Source organism: Magnolia sinica, chromosome 15, assembly GCF_029962835.1.
Source record: "Magnolia sinica isolate HGM2019 chromosome 15, MsV1, whole genome shotgun sequence".
NCBI lineage: Eukaryota > Viridiplantae > Streptophyta > Magnoliopsida > Magnoliales > Magnoliaceae > Magnolia > Magnolia sinica.
Window position 1 is genome coordinate 72860078 of NC_080587.1, and position 17840 is coordinate 72877917.

At 41.7% G+C, this 17840-nt stretch overlaps 2 protein-coding genes and 1 long non-coding RNA gene across 5 annotated transcripts in view; 2 read left to right on the forward strand and 1 right to left on the reverse strand.

Annotated features, from left to right (window-relative positions):
- Positions 1–3876: 3876 nt before the first annotated feature.
- LOC131226994 (extensin-like) lies at positions 3877–4320 on the forward strand. The gene has a single exon (XM_058222682.1). It carries the CDS (start codon positions 3877–3879, stop codon positions 4318–4320), a length of 444 nt encoding a protein of 147 aa, XP_058078665.1.
- A 13-nt stretch (positions 4321–4333) lies between these two features.
- LOC131227553 (uncharacterized) lies at positions 4334–7422 on the forward strand. Its single transcript, XR_009162359.1, has 2 exons — positions 4334–4483; positions 6605–7422. It is a non-coding gene; the product is annotated as an uncharacterized LOC131227553 (long non-coding RNA).
- Positions 7423–14908: 7486 nt separating this feature from the next.
- LOC131227526 (uncharacterized) overlaps positions 14909–17840 on the reverse strand; it is a 50389-nt gene continuing 47457 nt past the window's right edge. For all 3 annotated transcript variants that reach the window (XM_058223321.1, XM_058223319.1, XM_058223320.1), the window contains one exon: positions 14909–15126. In XM_058223321.1, the coding sequence (XP_058079304.1) occupies positions 15058–15126 (69 nt within the window). In that variant the 3' untranslated portion in view covers positions 14909–15057. The remainder of the gene's footprint in view (positions 15127–17840) is intronic.

Here is a 17840-nt window from a genome sequence, read left to right on the forward strand (position 1 = left end):
TCACAACCATTGTATCAAAAATTACATATCTCAATAATTAGAGATATTAAAGTTAATTTAGTAATTAAATTCAAACCCTCTTAAACATACCACGGATAGGTACTTTTGCATTAAAGTTGATTCACACTCCCGGGTGGTAAACACACCGGGAGGATTGCAAATCCAAGAGGTATCTGGGGTTCTGGGGTTCTGAATCCAAGGGGTTCTAAATCCACGCTCTCAAACAGGCTCAAGTATTTCATGAAAAATATGTATCCATGATATTAGAAAACGGTGGAATTTACCAATTTATAAATTTTCAATAAAATTTTAGAATATATTAAAAGAAACATGATTATATGGTAATAATTCAAAAAATCATTAAAAAAAAGGGTATATGCAACAAGCTTCCTTAGTATGCATCTTTAAACTATCTATTGTCTGTTACAATTATATTTAAAATGAGTTTATATAATGCATATATCATATAATACGAATATAAAAATAGATTTTTCAAAATATGTGAAAGGGAATTACTTCAGTTAAATGAAGTTTGGGTATAGAGTGCACTTCTGCTTGTAGACGGTGAAAATGAAAATATTAATTTTGAAAGGACTCAGAGGGTAGGTGAGGTAACTTTGGATTTGGTGTTCCTGAAGATTGCAAGGTTTTTGATGGACGGCGTTATATTTGTGGGACGGTGCTAGTGGGAATAATGTAATCTAAATACCTCATTGCTGTCTCTTTTTATCTAATGAGAGATGCTTTAGGAACTTGAGCCACTTCATGGAAAATGTAATGTTAAAAACAAAGAGTTTAGTTATAAAATAAGGCTCGAGCTCAAAGCTTTGCCTATTGACGCTTGTTTATAATTAGGGGTGTACATCGAGCCGAACTGAGTCGAACTAGCTTTAGCTCGGCTCGGCTCAGTCACCAGTCACACCCAGCTTGAACTCGGCTCGGCTCGGTGATTGAGCCAGGATCTTTAGCTCGAGCTCGGCTCGGTCAGCAATCGAACCAGTTCAAGCCAAGTTCGAGCTAGTTTCAAGCTTCGAGCTTTCGAGCCGAGTTCAAACTGAAACACATTAAAACATTAGAATGGGTTATTAGAGAGGAGGGAGAGAGGGAGGAAGATGGGTTCGTGCGGGTGGCCGAGTTCAAGCGGGAGGGAATTTTTTTAAAAAAAGTATATATAGGGGTGTACTGAGTTGAGCCGAGTTCGAGCAGGATTCGAGCCGAGTTGAGTCAAGCTGAGGCAAGCTCGAGCTCGACTCAAACTCATTTTCGAGCTCAAAAAATCAGCTCGGCTCAGCTTGAACTCAGTTTCGAGTCAAGTCAATTCGAGCTTTTTCGAGCTGAGTTGAGCGAGCTAACCGAGCTAACTCAGTTTGTGTACACCGCTATTTATAATACATTTTTTTCATTGTATTTCAAAAAAAAAGAAAAAAAAAATCTTCAAATAAATTTTAAGAGAAAATGGAATTTATATATATATATATATATATATATGGGAAAAGGTACTATGCTCGAGCTCACGATAATCTCCCATGAGGTCGAGCTGTGTGGGCCCCACCGTGATGCGTGTCGACTATCAACACTGTGCATTTGATGGGTCCCCTTTAAATTATGCGATATCCCAAAAATCAGCCGTATACAGAACTCAGGTGGGTCATACCATCTAAAAAATGTGAAGACATGCCAAAAATATATAAAAGCACTTGGTGGGGCCCACCTGAAATTTGCATGCATCTGACACTTGGTCTGAACCCTCATCCAAGTGGGACACACATAATGGATGGGCTGGATTTGCAAACCACATCTCAGTGGACCCAAAAAATGACTATGAATGTTTTAATGGTGCATGGCCCCTCTCAACTTCTATATGTGGTATGGCCCACACAAGTCATGGATTGACTTGATTTTTGAGACCTAGGCCCATGATGGAATGGTGCATCTAACTGATGGGATAGATGTTCGAAACACATCACAGTGGGGCTCACACAGCTCGACCTCATGGGACGTTCCCATCAGCTCGAGTGTATAGTACCTTTTCCCATATATATATATTATTGCAGTACCATTACAATACATCGCAATGTATTATAAAGGGTTTTTGACAAAATATTTCAATTAATTGATTTAACAGCCATATTATATGTCTCGGTCACATGTGATATTGATAGCATCAGCTGAATCGATATTTTAATTTTTGGCAATACTATGGTAATGATTTTGACCGTCCAATCTGTTGGCCACTTCATAGACAAGAGTGGAAAATCCACACCACCTGGAAGTTCATAAATATTAGATCCATCGTCCGTTTCTAGATGGTGGGCTCTATTAATGAATGGCCGAGATCTCATTTGATATTATGTGTGCCCCAACGTCTCAAAAGTTAACCACAAGGCTGGCTACTCGGTACTCACGGAGAAGATCTGAGCCATTCATCAGGTGGGCGTACTGACTGCCTCGTATCCGGCTACTATCAGGCCCAGGCCAGCCCACCTGACAACGATCTGCCGGGATCCAGACTCGGGCCTGGCCGAGGGTATTCAAGACGGGCCCACAAAGTAAGACCTTGGTCTAAGCCCGGCCCGGCCCGTGATCATGCACTCTTGTTCAAGTTCCGAGCTGTTCATTTAAGTGTTGCCCACCATGCATGATGTATGAGAGAAAACAGCGGGGATTGAACGTCCACCATTGAAAACTTCTTAGGTAACAGAAGTTTTCGATCAATCTGATATTTGTTTTTATCTTTCATCCAGGTCTGTGTGACCTATCAACGGGTTGGATGGGATCATAGGCGGATTGCATCCTACCTGGCCCGTCTCCAGCTGGGAACGGGCCGTGATGTATGGGTCTTATCCACACCGTCCATCCATTTTTTCGTAATATTTTATGGCATTGGCCCAAAAATGAGGCAAATCCAAGGCTCAAGTGGACCACACCACATGAAGCAGAGGTGATATTGATTCTCACCATTGAAACTTTTCTAGGGCCCACCGTGATGTTTATTTTCCATCCAAACTATTCATAAAGTTACATAGATATGGATGAAGAGAAAACACAAATATCAGCTCCATTCCAAACTTCTATGGTCCCCAAGAAGTTTTCAACGGTGAGAGTTTAATCTCCATTATGTAGTCCACTTGAGCCTCGGATCTGCCTCATTTTTTTGGCCTATGTTCTATTATGATAGGAAAAAAAATGGATGGACGGTGTGGATAAGGCCCATACATCACGGTGGCCACTCAAAGCTCCTGCCCGTTCCCAGCTGGATACGGGCGGGGTAGGACGCAATCTGCGTCCTGGAATCATTGTCCCCACCGTCTTTTGTGGTGTGGTCCACTTGAGATTTGGATCTGTTCATTTTTAGCTTGCGAAATGGATGGACGGTGTGGATATAACGCATACATCATGTTGGGCCCACAGAACTTGGTGACGTCAACACACACGCAATCCGCTTCCCGAGTAACCAATCTACATCCTTAATGAACGGTCCCGATCTTGCACAAACACGTGCCACATTCCCACGTGTATACTCAGAGAGAGATTCCAAATCCTACTCTCGCGATTAGACATCCGTTCTCTGGCTAACCGTTAAACCCGGCTCGCAGAAACACGTGCCACCTTCGCACGTGTTTACTCAGAGGGAGGGGAGAGAGAGATTCTAAATCCTACTCTCGCGAGTACAGATCCCGTCTCTGGCCAACCGTTAAACCCGCCATTCCTCCTCATATTCGCTTCTGCACCCTCTCTCTCTCTCTCTCTCTCTCTCTCTGCAGAGTTTCCAAGCTCTGAAAAGAAGAGAGGAGAAGAAGAAAAAGACAAAAATGCCCCTTTATGTAGAATTACCTCAAAGCCCCTACCTTTAAACCCAAATCCCAGCCCTTCATCATGGGCCCACCCTTGCTAACCCTGATCTCCATCCTCATCCTCGCCATTTCTCCCCTCCATACCCATTCCTCATCTCCACCGTCGACGATAGCCCCTGTCGGGCCATCTCAACCGCCGGAGACCGACAGCAGGAAATCCCAGCTGTCGAAAGTCGTCGCGCCCTCGGATGACCACCACGAGAAGCAGCAGCCTCAGAACCACCGCCACCGTCACCGCCACCCTCCTCCCCCGCCCACTTCCCATCTCCACAAGGCCAAATCTCAGCGCCACCATCCGGTCCGCCGGGCCCCACCGCCGCCTCCCAAGATCAATCTGGGGAAGAAGATCGGCCTGCTGTTCCTGGGGATCGCCGCGGCGCTGCAGGTTGCTATTGTGGGGTTTCTGAGTTTCAAGAGGTGGCAGATTTCGAAGATCAAGGACAGATTTGAGGCGCTTTCGATTTGAATTTCTTTCTTGGGGTTTCGGATCCTACCCTAACAATTCTTTTGGACGGTCCAGATCAGAGCACGGGATTTCTTCTTTTGTGTTGGTGGTGGTGGTGATTCTTTCGTGACTACGGGCGGATTCGTGAATTGGGTCATCGCCGTTCTTTGCTCATTGTAAATGGGTAATTTTCGACTGACATCTTCTCTTCTCCGCTCTTAATTATTTCTTTACCCTTTGGTAATATGACTGGAAATTGTTAGCGGGTTGAACATTCATTTATTTTACTTTTTTATTATTATGTGTTATTTGATTTGATTCTTACATGTTGAATGGAACTGTTATCAAATTACTGAATTGATCGTGAGTTTTAGATCGATCGATTCTTTAATTGATTATTTTTATATACTTTTTCTTGTTCGAATAAAATTGCATTTGATATGCTTGTAAAATAGAATTTCGTATTTTGATCTTTATGTTAAGAACAAGCTTTGTTTTGTTTGATAATGGGCTCGAATCTCGGCGTTGGTGCATGTTTTGGATGGCTCGGGATGTGATGCCTATCAGCAGGTCTAGGCATGCATCAACATTATCGTTGTCGTATCCTTGTCTTTGGGTTGACACTGCAGATCTTGTTTACCCAATCATATTCAAAATGTTCTCATTATTGCGGGAAAAGTTCTAGGAACGGATCTCACCTGATGTATTGTGCATGCCGGTGTGAATTCCAATTGATTTGTGGCGTGTTTGGTTGCCCCTATAAATCTGGGGCAGGTGGGAATGCTTTTGATCCATGATCATCCGATCCTTCTCTTTTTTAATACTTTCATGGTGCCCTTTGAACATCGAAGGCATGCATCAGCAGAATTCAAGCGAACTTGGCTAGGGAGCTGGAGACTGATCTCCAAGCCTTTTCAAAATCAGCTGCCAATATATAATTATACCCATTAAATCCTTACTTGCAAGCCCAAGCCCCGTATTTCTTTCTTCTTCTTCTTTTGGAAAATTAATAGCTTTACTAAAAGAAAAGACAACATCAAAGAAGAGGGAAAGAATTCCTGGTAGAAAGGGACACCCAACTAACACTGTCGACGAGATGCTTGGCCACCTGGTTTGCCTATCTACATACGTGGACAAAAGAAATATTTATCATTAGAAATAAAAGTGATCTTCTAAGTCGGTCAAAGATATTGTCTGTTAAGATAGGGGGTGGAAATCTTTGCCAATCGGGTCGATAGGTCCTCGTTGGATGTGGCCCACTTCACAAGTCTTTCCATCCATCAAGAACTTGTCGCAAGTATCATGCGCATGCAGTTGGTTAACTAGTTTTGGGTTGGTTCACCCCTGGTGGGGCTTGTGCGTGTGTACGGGCTAGAGCATATTATATAATTTTTTTCAAAAGCAATGGGAGGTGGTATGCTTTGTAAGCACTCTCCACACCTTGCCAACTTGCCATGTCAGACTATTCTTTCCCACGAAGAAAAACACCAAGATGGTTTTTCAGAAGGTTTTGCAAATGGTACAAAACATGGAATTATTTTGGAATACACCAAAAAGGCCAACAAATCCATTAAGAAATACCCCTTCACAATCAAGGATCCGGAAAAACCTTTGCAAAAATTCTGAACCCTTCACAAAGAGCAAGAGCCTCTGGACCAGAGTTGTCTACCCTCGCAAGGCCCCTCTAGTCAATAGAAATTGGATTGCTCTTTCAGTCATTGATAGATCCACTTCATGATGGAGGTTCTAATCCTTTGTTTTTTTAGATCTTCCTTATCTCACATGTTATGGAAGAAGGAAGCATGCTTTATGATAGCTGCTTCCTATATTTGAAAGACCCGACACTAAATCAGCTTTAAATCCCAAAGTATTCATCTGACCTTAAGCAGCATAAAGAATGTGTCCGCACTTCCCTTTTAGATTGCTATGAAAGAATACATGATCTACTGATTTCTCAGCTTCTGAACACATGAATCAAGTGCTCGGAAAAGACAACATCTATTACAAAGGTGGTCCAGATCTTGTGTGCGTATGTTACTCTACCTGATGAACGGCCCAGATCTCTGATTGCGATTTGCAGTCCTGTCCTGATTGTTGAAAAAACCAACCTGTTAATGATTTTTCATAACAATAGCCCCAGACTGAAAAACATTTTCACTGATCTGTGTGCGCTCCATTGCTGCATAGTTCATAATGTATATGTTGGTGATCCACATGTGTCCAGTATTGTGTTTGCCCGTTGATTCAATCTATTTATCTATTGTTTAAGATATGGAAATTTATAATAACAAGAAACAAAATACAGGGAATCTGAAAATGAACAGAAGTTGTGGATTTCTTTCTTGAAGTTCTTCAGGATACTACAAGCTTTACAGAATTCCGTATCGGGGTTATTTGCCAGTCAGGGTCGTTTGCCAATCAAAGCAGGAGGAAGAAGTCTGTGGAGATCTGTAATACTTCATGTATTTGACAAGAAAGAAATGGTGGTTGGTTTTTAAATTTCAAATCATCAGATGGGTTCTCTCAAGAAATGCATTCAAAGAACTTGCAGTGGCAGAAATGTTGAGGGATCAGAAGTGTGGACATGTCAGAAGAGAGACAAAAGTGACGGCTGATTGGAAATGGGTCCTTGATTGGTAACTCGGGTGTCGTCTGGGCTGAGAACCGAATGGTTCCAGTGACTTTTTATGGTCTGCGGTTGGCTCAAATGTAGCAGAACTGGAATCCTTGAAAAGGCTGATGGATTTCTTCTTTTTTTTCCTTTTTGATCCTCTCATTCGAAGAGTGATGGTGGAAAAGGTGATTCGAAGAACGTTATTGGTTGGGAGTCTAATCCACGATCCAAGCTGTCAAAATTTAGTTACCTTTTCTATCAAGATCCTACTTCTAGTTTCAAATTCTTAATTTTCCATGTGAGTAGAGATGCAAATGACATTGCGGATGCGTTGGATTAGGAAGGTGTTTTGAGTGGGGGAAAAACTCTGGACTAGGGACTCTTTCTCCTTAGATTGATGTACTATTTCGATTTTCATTTTATTTTCTTTAATTAAATGTTATCTTCAAAGAAAAAGAAGAAGATTCTGATATTTTTTTTTATATATTGCTTTTCATGTTCATGCATCATTCTTGGGTGTTTACTGAGTTTTTAATCAGCAGCAGCATCAAACCTTATTATTACTTCATACATCTTTAAGGCCATGAGGCTGTTCTTGATGATAAATAGCTCCCTTTTCAGGCAGGATATGGGACCCGAGGTTGCGTGTTGTATATGTAGATGGTGTCTATGGTTCAATAATCTTACACCCATATGGTATGTTGTGTCCTGTCGTCGATGAAGATCATAACCTTTTGATTGTTGCATGTGGATAGATTGTTGAGAAAAGAAATACAGCAGCGTTCGCATTCAACTGAAACCATGGGTCCTAAGTTTTAGAATAGAAAACCTGCATATCTACTGTGCAAAGCTTCGGGTCGTGTATCATGGAGTCTAGATCTTGGAATTCAGCAATATCCATAACTTAGGTGGGTCACACCAGACAGAACAATGGGGGACATTTGGGAGGGGAATGCTGTGATGGGGATATGCCATCCAACCCGTTGATCGGGTGGGACCCACCACGATGAATGGACATACTAAAACTCAGGTTGGCCACACCAGTAGTGGATAGTGAAATAGTGATGAATCTTTGTATGTATGGTGGACGTGCGGAGGCGAGAGGCTTACTGCATTTACGGTTTGGATTCCACCTAAGCATCACAGGTAGGCCTCACACAGCTCGAACCCGGGCACATGTGATCACTCCCCTTCTTATGGTTTCTGTTGTAGGTGTGTTCTTGATAGAGGGGACTAAGGTAGGAAACTTGATTAAGGGCGTGTTTGGCTGTACTGAAAAACAAGGCTGGTGGATTGCTTTTCGACCCAAATCAATATCCGAATCGCTCGGATCTGACTTGTAACGTTACGGTTGATGATTTGTAACAGAACAAAATTAACCCACATAACATGGTTCTGTTTCCACACCACCCGAAACCTGTTACAGAACAAATATCTGTTCAAATTGCGATTAGCGGTACATCCAAACAGACCGCTCCCTCAAAGGAGTGTGTTTGTTTTGACTTTGCACGTGAGAAATCTCTAGATGGATGTGAGATGTTGGTGCTGATGTCTTGTCTTGTGTGAGATTTTCGTTCTGTCTTTTTTTAAAAAAAAAAATTTTGAACGGTGAGATCTTGCTGTCTGTACCCCCTGGAAATTTTAAAAAATAAAAAATAAAAATCCAAGCATCTCTCAGGTAATTATAAAAATAAAAAAGAATCATAGAGATTAGAGCTTGAATTAAATAAGGAAATGATCATATGCAGTCCACTGTGGTGTGGGGCCCACGCCGTGTACGTGGCAGCATACAACCCATCCAAAAGTTGCATGTCCATGAAAATGGAGTGCCCTGAAACGCATGCCGATCCAATCATCAAGTGGGCCACACATGAAAATCAAGATTTTGGAGATGGTCTGGCCGACCTGATGATTGGTGGGCCCGAGCTTTGGACGGGTTGGATGCACATGAAGTGGGCCCCAGCTACAGCCAACAGAATCTACAGTGGACGGTTTAAATATCATATATCTCATTAATTAAATAGTTTGGAGCTGTTGTCCATATGCTACAAATAATGTGTTCCTGAAGATGGATTATACAATGTAGTGCGTCGCAGGAAGTTGATACAATATCCAAGTGGGGCCATGTTTCACTTATCCAAGCCGTTGGTATTGTGGGCCCCACGGTGGATGGCCCAACACCAAAATCTTCCCAAGTGGAGAAATACCAGCCCTTCAATAGGTGTCCCGGCTAATAGACGGTTAAGAAAAAACGAATGGACGGCTCACATTCAATAGAAGAATGGGTAAATATTCGACCGTTAGAATCTTTCTGAACCGGGGAAGTCAGGTGCATCAGGGCCGTCTATGGTGGGGCCCATTTTAACATTAGTTTGGATCATCGACCTGCGGCCGGCCATCCAACAGAAAGTTCAAATCTACGTGTTAACTTATCATTTGGTTACCTTCAAATTATGTAAATTTTCATAGCCGTCCAATGTTAGATGTGACGACTGCTACGTAACATCCGGCCCGTCCGATCAATTGTTAATGGAGCCATGCGGCCGTTATCGTAGTTAAAATGATACTCTGGTAGTGCGATGGATGATACGCAGGCACTCAGGAACTACTTCGAAATTGCAGACTGGTATGTCAGTCAGTCAAATTAGACGGCGGTTAGGTTTATTTGATTATCAGGACATTGTATTGGTGGACATTCATTGGGCGATTAAAAATGAAAAATATCGAGTGGTCCTATTTCAACAAACAAGCGTCCCGTGATTAAATGCTAGGATTTTTTAAACTTATCTCATCTTGGGACATAGACCTAAATACACTAGCTCAGCAATTCAGTACCTGTTTGATTTTTCAGTGCAAGTGTAAATACCAGGTAAATGGGTAATTATGACAAGTGGCCCACGCTAAAAGAAACAGTGCCCTTAAAAGTTTTTAAGGGTAAGTGTTTGATTCACTTTTTTCTGTAGTGTGGTCCACTAGAGCTTTTGGATATGCCTCATTTCTTAGCTCATGCCATAAATTCAGCTGGCATAATGGATGAACGGTGTAGATAAGCAACAAGCATTACGGTAGGACCCACAATTATTTTGGAGCCATTTCAATTTTTGGTAAGGAGTCAAATCAAATATAGGTAAGAGTGCAGTGAATACGAAATAAAATAATCATAATGCATTTACCACCGAATGGAAAATCAAACATGCCCTTAGTCCAATTGGGATTAGTTAATCTGAGAATAATTTCACTTGATGAGATTTGATTAGACCATGTGCTGCTGAAAGAGATTGGCCTCGATGAGGTACTTGACTAAAAGACATGGACTAGGTACCACCCACCTAACTAGAGAGGGACGGTCTGGTAGAGGCTATGTCAAGCCTACTATGATACATGTGTTTTACTTTTATTTGTCTTTCATTTATTTTGATATATCATTTTAGGGCACGGATCCAAAAAAGAGGCAGATCAATGGCTTAAGTGGACCAAACCACTGGAAGTAGTGGTGACAAATGACTCCCATGATTGATACCTTCATAGGGCCTACCGTGATGTTTATCTGACATTCAACCTTTTTATAAGATCACATAGACTTGGGTAGAGGGGAAATTGGATTGGTACTGAGTTACTCAGTTCGTTCTCATCATACTGAGTAAACTCAGTTGGGTTCACCTTGAATGTATGTGGTCTAACCTTTATGTCCATCCATTTTTCCATCTAATTTAAGGGGTTGAGCCAAAAATGGAAGCATATCTAAAGGTCAAGTGGATCATACCATTGGAAACAGTGGGGATAATGATTTCCACCATTGAAGCCTTTCTATGCCCCACAATGATGTTTATTTGTCATCCAACCTATTCATAAGATCATATAGACGTGGACGAAAGGAAAACACAAATATAAGATTGATCCAAAACTTCCTTGGCCCCCATGAATTTTTCTACGGTAGATGTTCAATTCAACTGTTTCATGTGGTGTGCTCCATTTGAACATTAGATATGCTTCATTTTTGGGTTCAAGCACTAAAATTATTTAATAAAATGGATGGATGGAGCAAATAAAATACATAAATCATGGTGGACCTCACAAATTTTACACAGTATGCAGAGGGTAGTGAGTTACCATGCAATCTGCTTCCGATAAAGGAAAAAACATAAATATCCACTTGATACAAAACATACCTGACCCCTGGGGGTTTTCAAAGGTAGGCTTTCAATCCCTATTATTTCCTTTGTGTAGTTCACATGAGCTTTTGATTCTTTTCTTTTTAAGCTCATCAACTAAAATAATCGGCTAAAATAGATGGACAACATGAATAAAACACATACATCATAGACCCCATAGAGCCTGACGTACTAGGTCTATCTTTATTTAGGTATACCTGGGTGGATGTAGTACTCAATCCATGTCCTTGACCAAACAACTTTTCAACATGCTTTTCAAATTAACATTCTTTGCCAAACAACTTTTAAACATGCTTTGCTAGTGCTATCTTTGAGAGGGTTTCATGACTAGACAAATCCTACTCAACCATAGTACTCATGATTCCCGAGTCCACTAAATCGCTTCTCCCGGCTACCGTCACCAAAGATAATACTCTTTGGGGCCCACCAAAATGCACGTATTTTATCCATGCCATCTATGTTTTTACGAGATCATTGCAGGTCATGAGACCAAAAATAAGGTAGATCCAGTGCTAAAGTGGACCACAAAGATAATGACACCTATTGTTGAAATCTTCTTTAAAGACCACCGAAATGTTTATTTGCCATCCAACCTGTTTCATAAAGCCACACAAGCCTAAATGAAAGGAAAAGACAAATATCGCCGTGATTCAAAACTTCAGTGGCCTAAGTTTTCAATGGTACCTATTCAATCTTCACTTTTTTGCATGATGTGGTCCACTTGAGCTTTACATCAACTCATTTTTTGGCATATGCCCTAAAATGATGCCAAAAAATGAGCTGGCAAAACAGATGGCAGTGTGGGTTCACTTGAACTTTAGATCTGACTCATTTTTGGTCCCATGTTTTAAAATGAGTGGGCAGAACGGACAGCAGCCTGGATAAAATCGGGGCTTCAGTGGATCTCTGATTGTGGGGCCTACCGTGATGTATGTGTCTTACATCCATGCTGTTCATCTGTTTTGAAATCTCATTTTAGGATATGATCCTAAAAATAAATCAGATCCAAATCTTAGGTAGACCGCACCACAGGAAACGATGGTGATTGAATATCCACCATTAAAAACTTCATGGGGCCCATCAGAATGTTTTTTTGCCATTCAACATGTTGATAAGGCCAAAAATACCTAGATGAAGTGACCACGCAAATATCAGATTGATCCAAAAATTTTGTGGTCTACAATTTTTTCTAATGGTCAATCACCATTTTTTTTCCTATGGTGTGGTCCATATGAGACTTGGATCTGCTTCATTTTTGGCATAAAACCCTAAAATGAGCTTTCAAAACGGATGGACGGATTGGATGTAAGGCACATACATCAAAGTAGGCCCCACAGTCCGGGATCCACCGACCTTCGTGGACAAAGCCGCCTCCGGGCCCGGATAAACACATACATCACCAGGGATATCCCTGGTGACCGGGTCCCCAGCATAAGTAACTCCCTCAGAGTCTTACATGCGCGTGTGAGGAAAACGTGCAAGCGCGAGATTCGACAGGTCACATGCAAGGTCAGCCCGGAGGAAAAGGGCGCACCCTACTCAGATGTGGGCCCCACACGCCTTTTGCAAACCAATCAAAGTGCGTGGGCACCTCCTGCTTTCGATTATTAACAAAAAAGGGAACGGTGTAGATGAAACGGAGATCAAAGTATCACGATGCGACTTGATTTTTTGTCGTCTGATCAATGTATGTGGACCAAAAAAGCATCCAGGACCGTCGATCTGGTGTGGATCTAAAACATCAGATTTTGCTGCAATACAAAGCGCATCGATCGAGCTTAGCTAAGCCCACGCATGTACAGGCAGGTCATGTAGGTGTCAGGTTTATCGGTGGTACAAATCCAAACCGTCCATCATGTAGGTCTGACCTTGTAGATGTTCTCGCCGTAAAACAAATCTGGTTCACTCAGCAGGTGGACCACAAGTTTAGAAATAGTTCAACGGCTAAGAAAACCTCATCCATTTTTTTTTTTCAGCTACATTTCCTAAATTGTGGCCCACCTAATTGAATGGACCGATCTCAGTCTTGACGAGCATAGCATCTTTTGATGAGTGGATTGGATCAGGTACCACTGCGACGCGTAAAGACTCCACAATATCATGCACTGTATCGGTCAGACATTGCAATTGTGGTACGAGACCATCTTTCCCTTAATATGCCATTTGTGTATGGCATCGGTACCATGAAAAAAGTGGGCCCCGCCATGAAGATCACGTGGCACAAAAATCAGCCCAGTCCACTCATCAAGTGGCCCACATTGTAGGAATCAACGGACACCGACGGTCTGACCCAACATATAGTTGTGGCCCACTTATAGTATCAATCTGATTTTCGATTCGAGAAGGGTGACCTTTATGATGGGGCCTATCTTTTTAATGGTACTGATTTCCTACACAAGTGGCATGTCGGCTGAAAAGATGGCACGGTACCATAAGTTGTGGTACCTCTGCTAGCGGGTTATAAGTTCTTATAACCAGGAGCTGTTCCTGCACGAGTTCGCGATGGGCGGAGTGATATAAAGTCAATGTAGACCGTCAAAATAGTGGACGGTCACAAATGTTGCGGAGTGATATACGCAAGTCAATGTAGACCGTCCAAATAGTGGACCCTCACAAATGTTGCGTAGTTGATATACACAAGTCAATATAGACCGTCAAAATAGTGGACCGTCGTAAATGAGTCCGCGATTTTGAGATTAGGATTGTTCAGCTGTTTCTAAGCGCATGAGTATGAAGTGTACTATGCAGCCAGAGAATCAAATAACTCTCCCGACAAATATCCTCTTAGTCTAGGAACTATCTACACAACTCCCTCTTTGATGCAAAAATGACAATACAGACATTATACGTTGCCGTATTTCAGTTGCATCAGGACATTTGGGCAATCATATCAACCGATCTGGACCATCCATTAGGTGCGTGGGCCACAACAACAAACGAACTTGTCAAACTCCCACAAAGGAGCTCGGTCCATCTATTTGCAGGGCCTAGGCCACCGAGCCAGACATATTGGCAGGCCATCGCTGGAAGGACAATGGGCCCACGCTGCATTATTCATCTCCTAGAATCAAAATACTAGTTAGGGCTGGCAATGGCCGGGGCTGGGCAGGGAAAAATCAACATTTTGAATACGTCCATCGCAGTAATCTCGGCCCACCAGTTCTTAATCTAGGCCCATTACTAGGTCTGATACTAGTAGAGTATGTCACGTGCAATGCACGTGGAGAGAGGGTCCACCCTAGCAAGTGTTATTTACACTGCATACCTATATTTGATATCCATCCAAATGAAAGCCCACAAACTTATACAGTTTCTTAGAGCCAGAGTATCAACCATCTCACTCAACCAGAGCATCAAAGTTTCTCCGGTTTTAAAAGGGGAAAAGCTTCGAGCAGTTGGCCGCATACACTTAAGGGAATGACTTAAATACCCTTTCTTGTGGGAGAATCATTTCCTATGTCCTTTAAATTAGGGTATCTAATTAGATTAGGGATATTTCTATACTTGGTTAGATTGGAATCTGTGAGGATCTCTTTCGATCTCTTACTAAATCACCCACCTCCTCTATATATTCAGTTGTCATGAGAGAAATAATACAAATTACAAATTTTCACAATATAGTCTATTTGGTTTAACATGGTATCAGAGTCTTCGGATCTTGACAATCACATTTCCGTTCCTAAAATTTTCCTCCTTGAGCTGGGATAAAATTCTCCAAATCTCCTCTCGTTATATATAGTGAAGTAAAGATGGAAACCACCTGACCTTTAGTTGTTACATTTCATTGTGGAGGTTGAAGGAAAAAAGAAGAAAAGAGGAGGGGTTGCAGAAAATTTCTATTGCGCCGATTGTGAAAACAAACTGTATAGGTGAAAACAACATACAATAAGAAGAATAAATATGAATTATGGAGTTTGGGCTCACGACATTCTATCCAGATCATCGCCAACGATTGATGCAGCAGCAGCCAAACTACTCCTTTTGGTAGAATGAGAGAACAAGATCTGTATGTACAGAGAAGAGCTGTGTGTCCACGAAGAGCTGTGCTCACCAAACATAAAGAAACAAAGGGTATTAGTGCCTATTTCAATATTGAAAAATTACATCACCGACGTGTATGATAAGACAATCTGCCTCATAGATGGTTGGGAAGAAGTCAAACAAATTCCTTTGGTCATCAATGGGTTAGAATCGCCCAATTGATGTGATGGGGTATAGCCAAGGTGTTCCGTATTCATTATAATACGGCCATAAAGGCCGAGATGTATAGGTAACGGCTATGACTGTTACACGATACGGGGGTAAAACTGGGTAGTTGGTTCTTTTGGACCGTATAGGCCAAGCTGTAACAGTTGTTACGGGGCATCACAACCGTTACCCCCATAACAACTGAAACTGGCCATTTCTTTTTCTATATAAATCCATTTTTCCTCATTTTCCACTTTTCTCATTCCAAAAACTTTTCTACATAATTCTACAACAGATTTCGGCAACTCGTACTATAGTTTTTTGAATTAAAATAGTAGATTGAAGCGATTTGGGTGATTAGAAGCTCCGAGGGTCATTTATTCAAAAAAATAGAAAAAAAATAATGGAATACATGCCTCTCTCTCTCTCTCTCTCTCTCTCTCTCTCTCTCTCTCTTTCTAATGCTTGATTGTGATGTGTAAATACTAGAGACATAGAAGCATGTTCATAAATTCACCAGACAACCCAATAGAACACTCTCACCAAAAAGAGCGGACGGTTATGTTACCACAAACATGTTCAAATAATTTTATTTTTTTAAAAAAAAGAATACAGATTTGGAATATTAATATTATTCTAGGTTTTCTAGATATTTTTTTTTCAAAAAATTTCAGGCAATTTTTTTGGAACAGTTACAATAGTTGTAATGGTTGTTAAGCCCCCGTATCGGCCATTACGAACCTGTTATGGCCACTATTACCGATACGAAATACCTTGGGTATGGCCTAGCCAAGGTAGGGACTGTAGCTAGGACTACACACAAACCGATTTAGCTCAGTTAGCTTGCTCGACTCGACTTGAAAAAGCTCGATTCGACTCGGTTCGAAACTGAGTTCGAGCCGAGTCGAGCTGATTTTTTGAGCTTGAAAAAATTTCAAACCAAGTTCGAGCTTGGCCGAGCTCGACTCGACTCAGATCGAACCAGTTCGGTGACTCGTTTACTTTGATATTGATGTTGCTGACCAAGTGTTTGACAAAATGACTCAATGAAGTGTCGGCTGGTGGCAAGGAAGGTATGTATATGAAAAAAATACGTTTTTTTCTTGATTTTGATGTTGCCTACAAGGTGCCTACAAGGTGTTTGATGAAATGCATGTAAAACCGCTGCTGCAATTTTACATACAGTGAGATTTTGAAGGTGCAGTCCATGTGTTTGTGGAAATGCTGCATAGGCGAACTCGGCTTGAACTGGCCCGAGCTGCTGACCGAACCGAGCCGAGCTGGCCAGTCAGGCTCGAGGACCGAGCCGAGCCGAGTTCGAGCCGGGGTCAGCTAGTGGCCAAGCCGGATCAAGTCATGTACACCTCTAACTGTAGCAATCAGTTTGGATCTTTTACATATTTGTTGCCACTTCACCGGACGGATCTGCACAATGCGATTAGGAGACTACTTCTTGCTTTAACCATGGCCCGAAATCACATTGATTGGAAGCTCATACCCATTTGATCCCTCAACAATCCTTGAGTGGACCTTGAGTGGACAGTAAAGGTTAAGTACAACAGTTGAGAAACATCAAAAGATTGAATGGTTACAGAGCAAGGAATTCCACAATGGTAACAGTGGCCGTAACAGCCATCACCATTACCTTTGCGATATGGGCCATAACGGCCATCACCATTACCTTTGCAATACGGGCCGTAACAACCAGCTGTTACGGGGCCATTATGGCTTTTTATAGGGGGTGTAACAGGCCGTTATGGATCATTTTTTTTATAATGGCTGTTACGACCCCGTAACATGTAACAGTTGCCACCGTTACCTTTATGTAATGGCCTTTAAGGCATTGTAATGACCGTTATGGCACACCATGTTATAGAGCCTACCATGGTGGTTTTCACCATTGGCATAACAAAGAGTAGACCTATCATATTAGCTAATATGGATCGACCATTCACCAATATTACGGGTTAATAGGGTTGATGGTACTGTTTATTAAATGGTTCTTGATAGACATTGGATCTGGCCTCCACACGTGCATGTACGGACACACATTGGTACATACACACAACATAAACCAACATGACATTGAAAATCCATCCAATGACAATGGTATTTCAGAATAAGAAAACAACTTTTAAAAAAGTAATAAAATGCATGTGGTGGCGTGTCTCTTTTGTAACTGACAAATGGGTCCAAGCAGTATGCGGCCTACCTATGATGTGTACATGGAATTGAAAACTTATGTGTGCCTTGCTTTTAACTCTAGACGCACTTTGTGAAACATATCGACCCAAAACTCAAGTGAGAGACTAGAGGACGTAATGTACAATCATGCCTAAGACATTTCCATTCACGAGGTTCGGTTGACTTGAGTTTTGAAATGGTTAAAGAGTTTTGGTTTGTCCCTTCATCTTGGTGGAACGCACCTGATGAGTGGGTTGGATGGAATATATACAACAGTGGATCCACATCTTGCAACATACATTCATGACTTCATAAGGGGCAGCAATCACTTAAAACTTGAGATCATTTAAACTAATTGAACGTATCCAATTAACTGCTTAAAT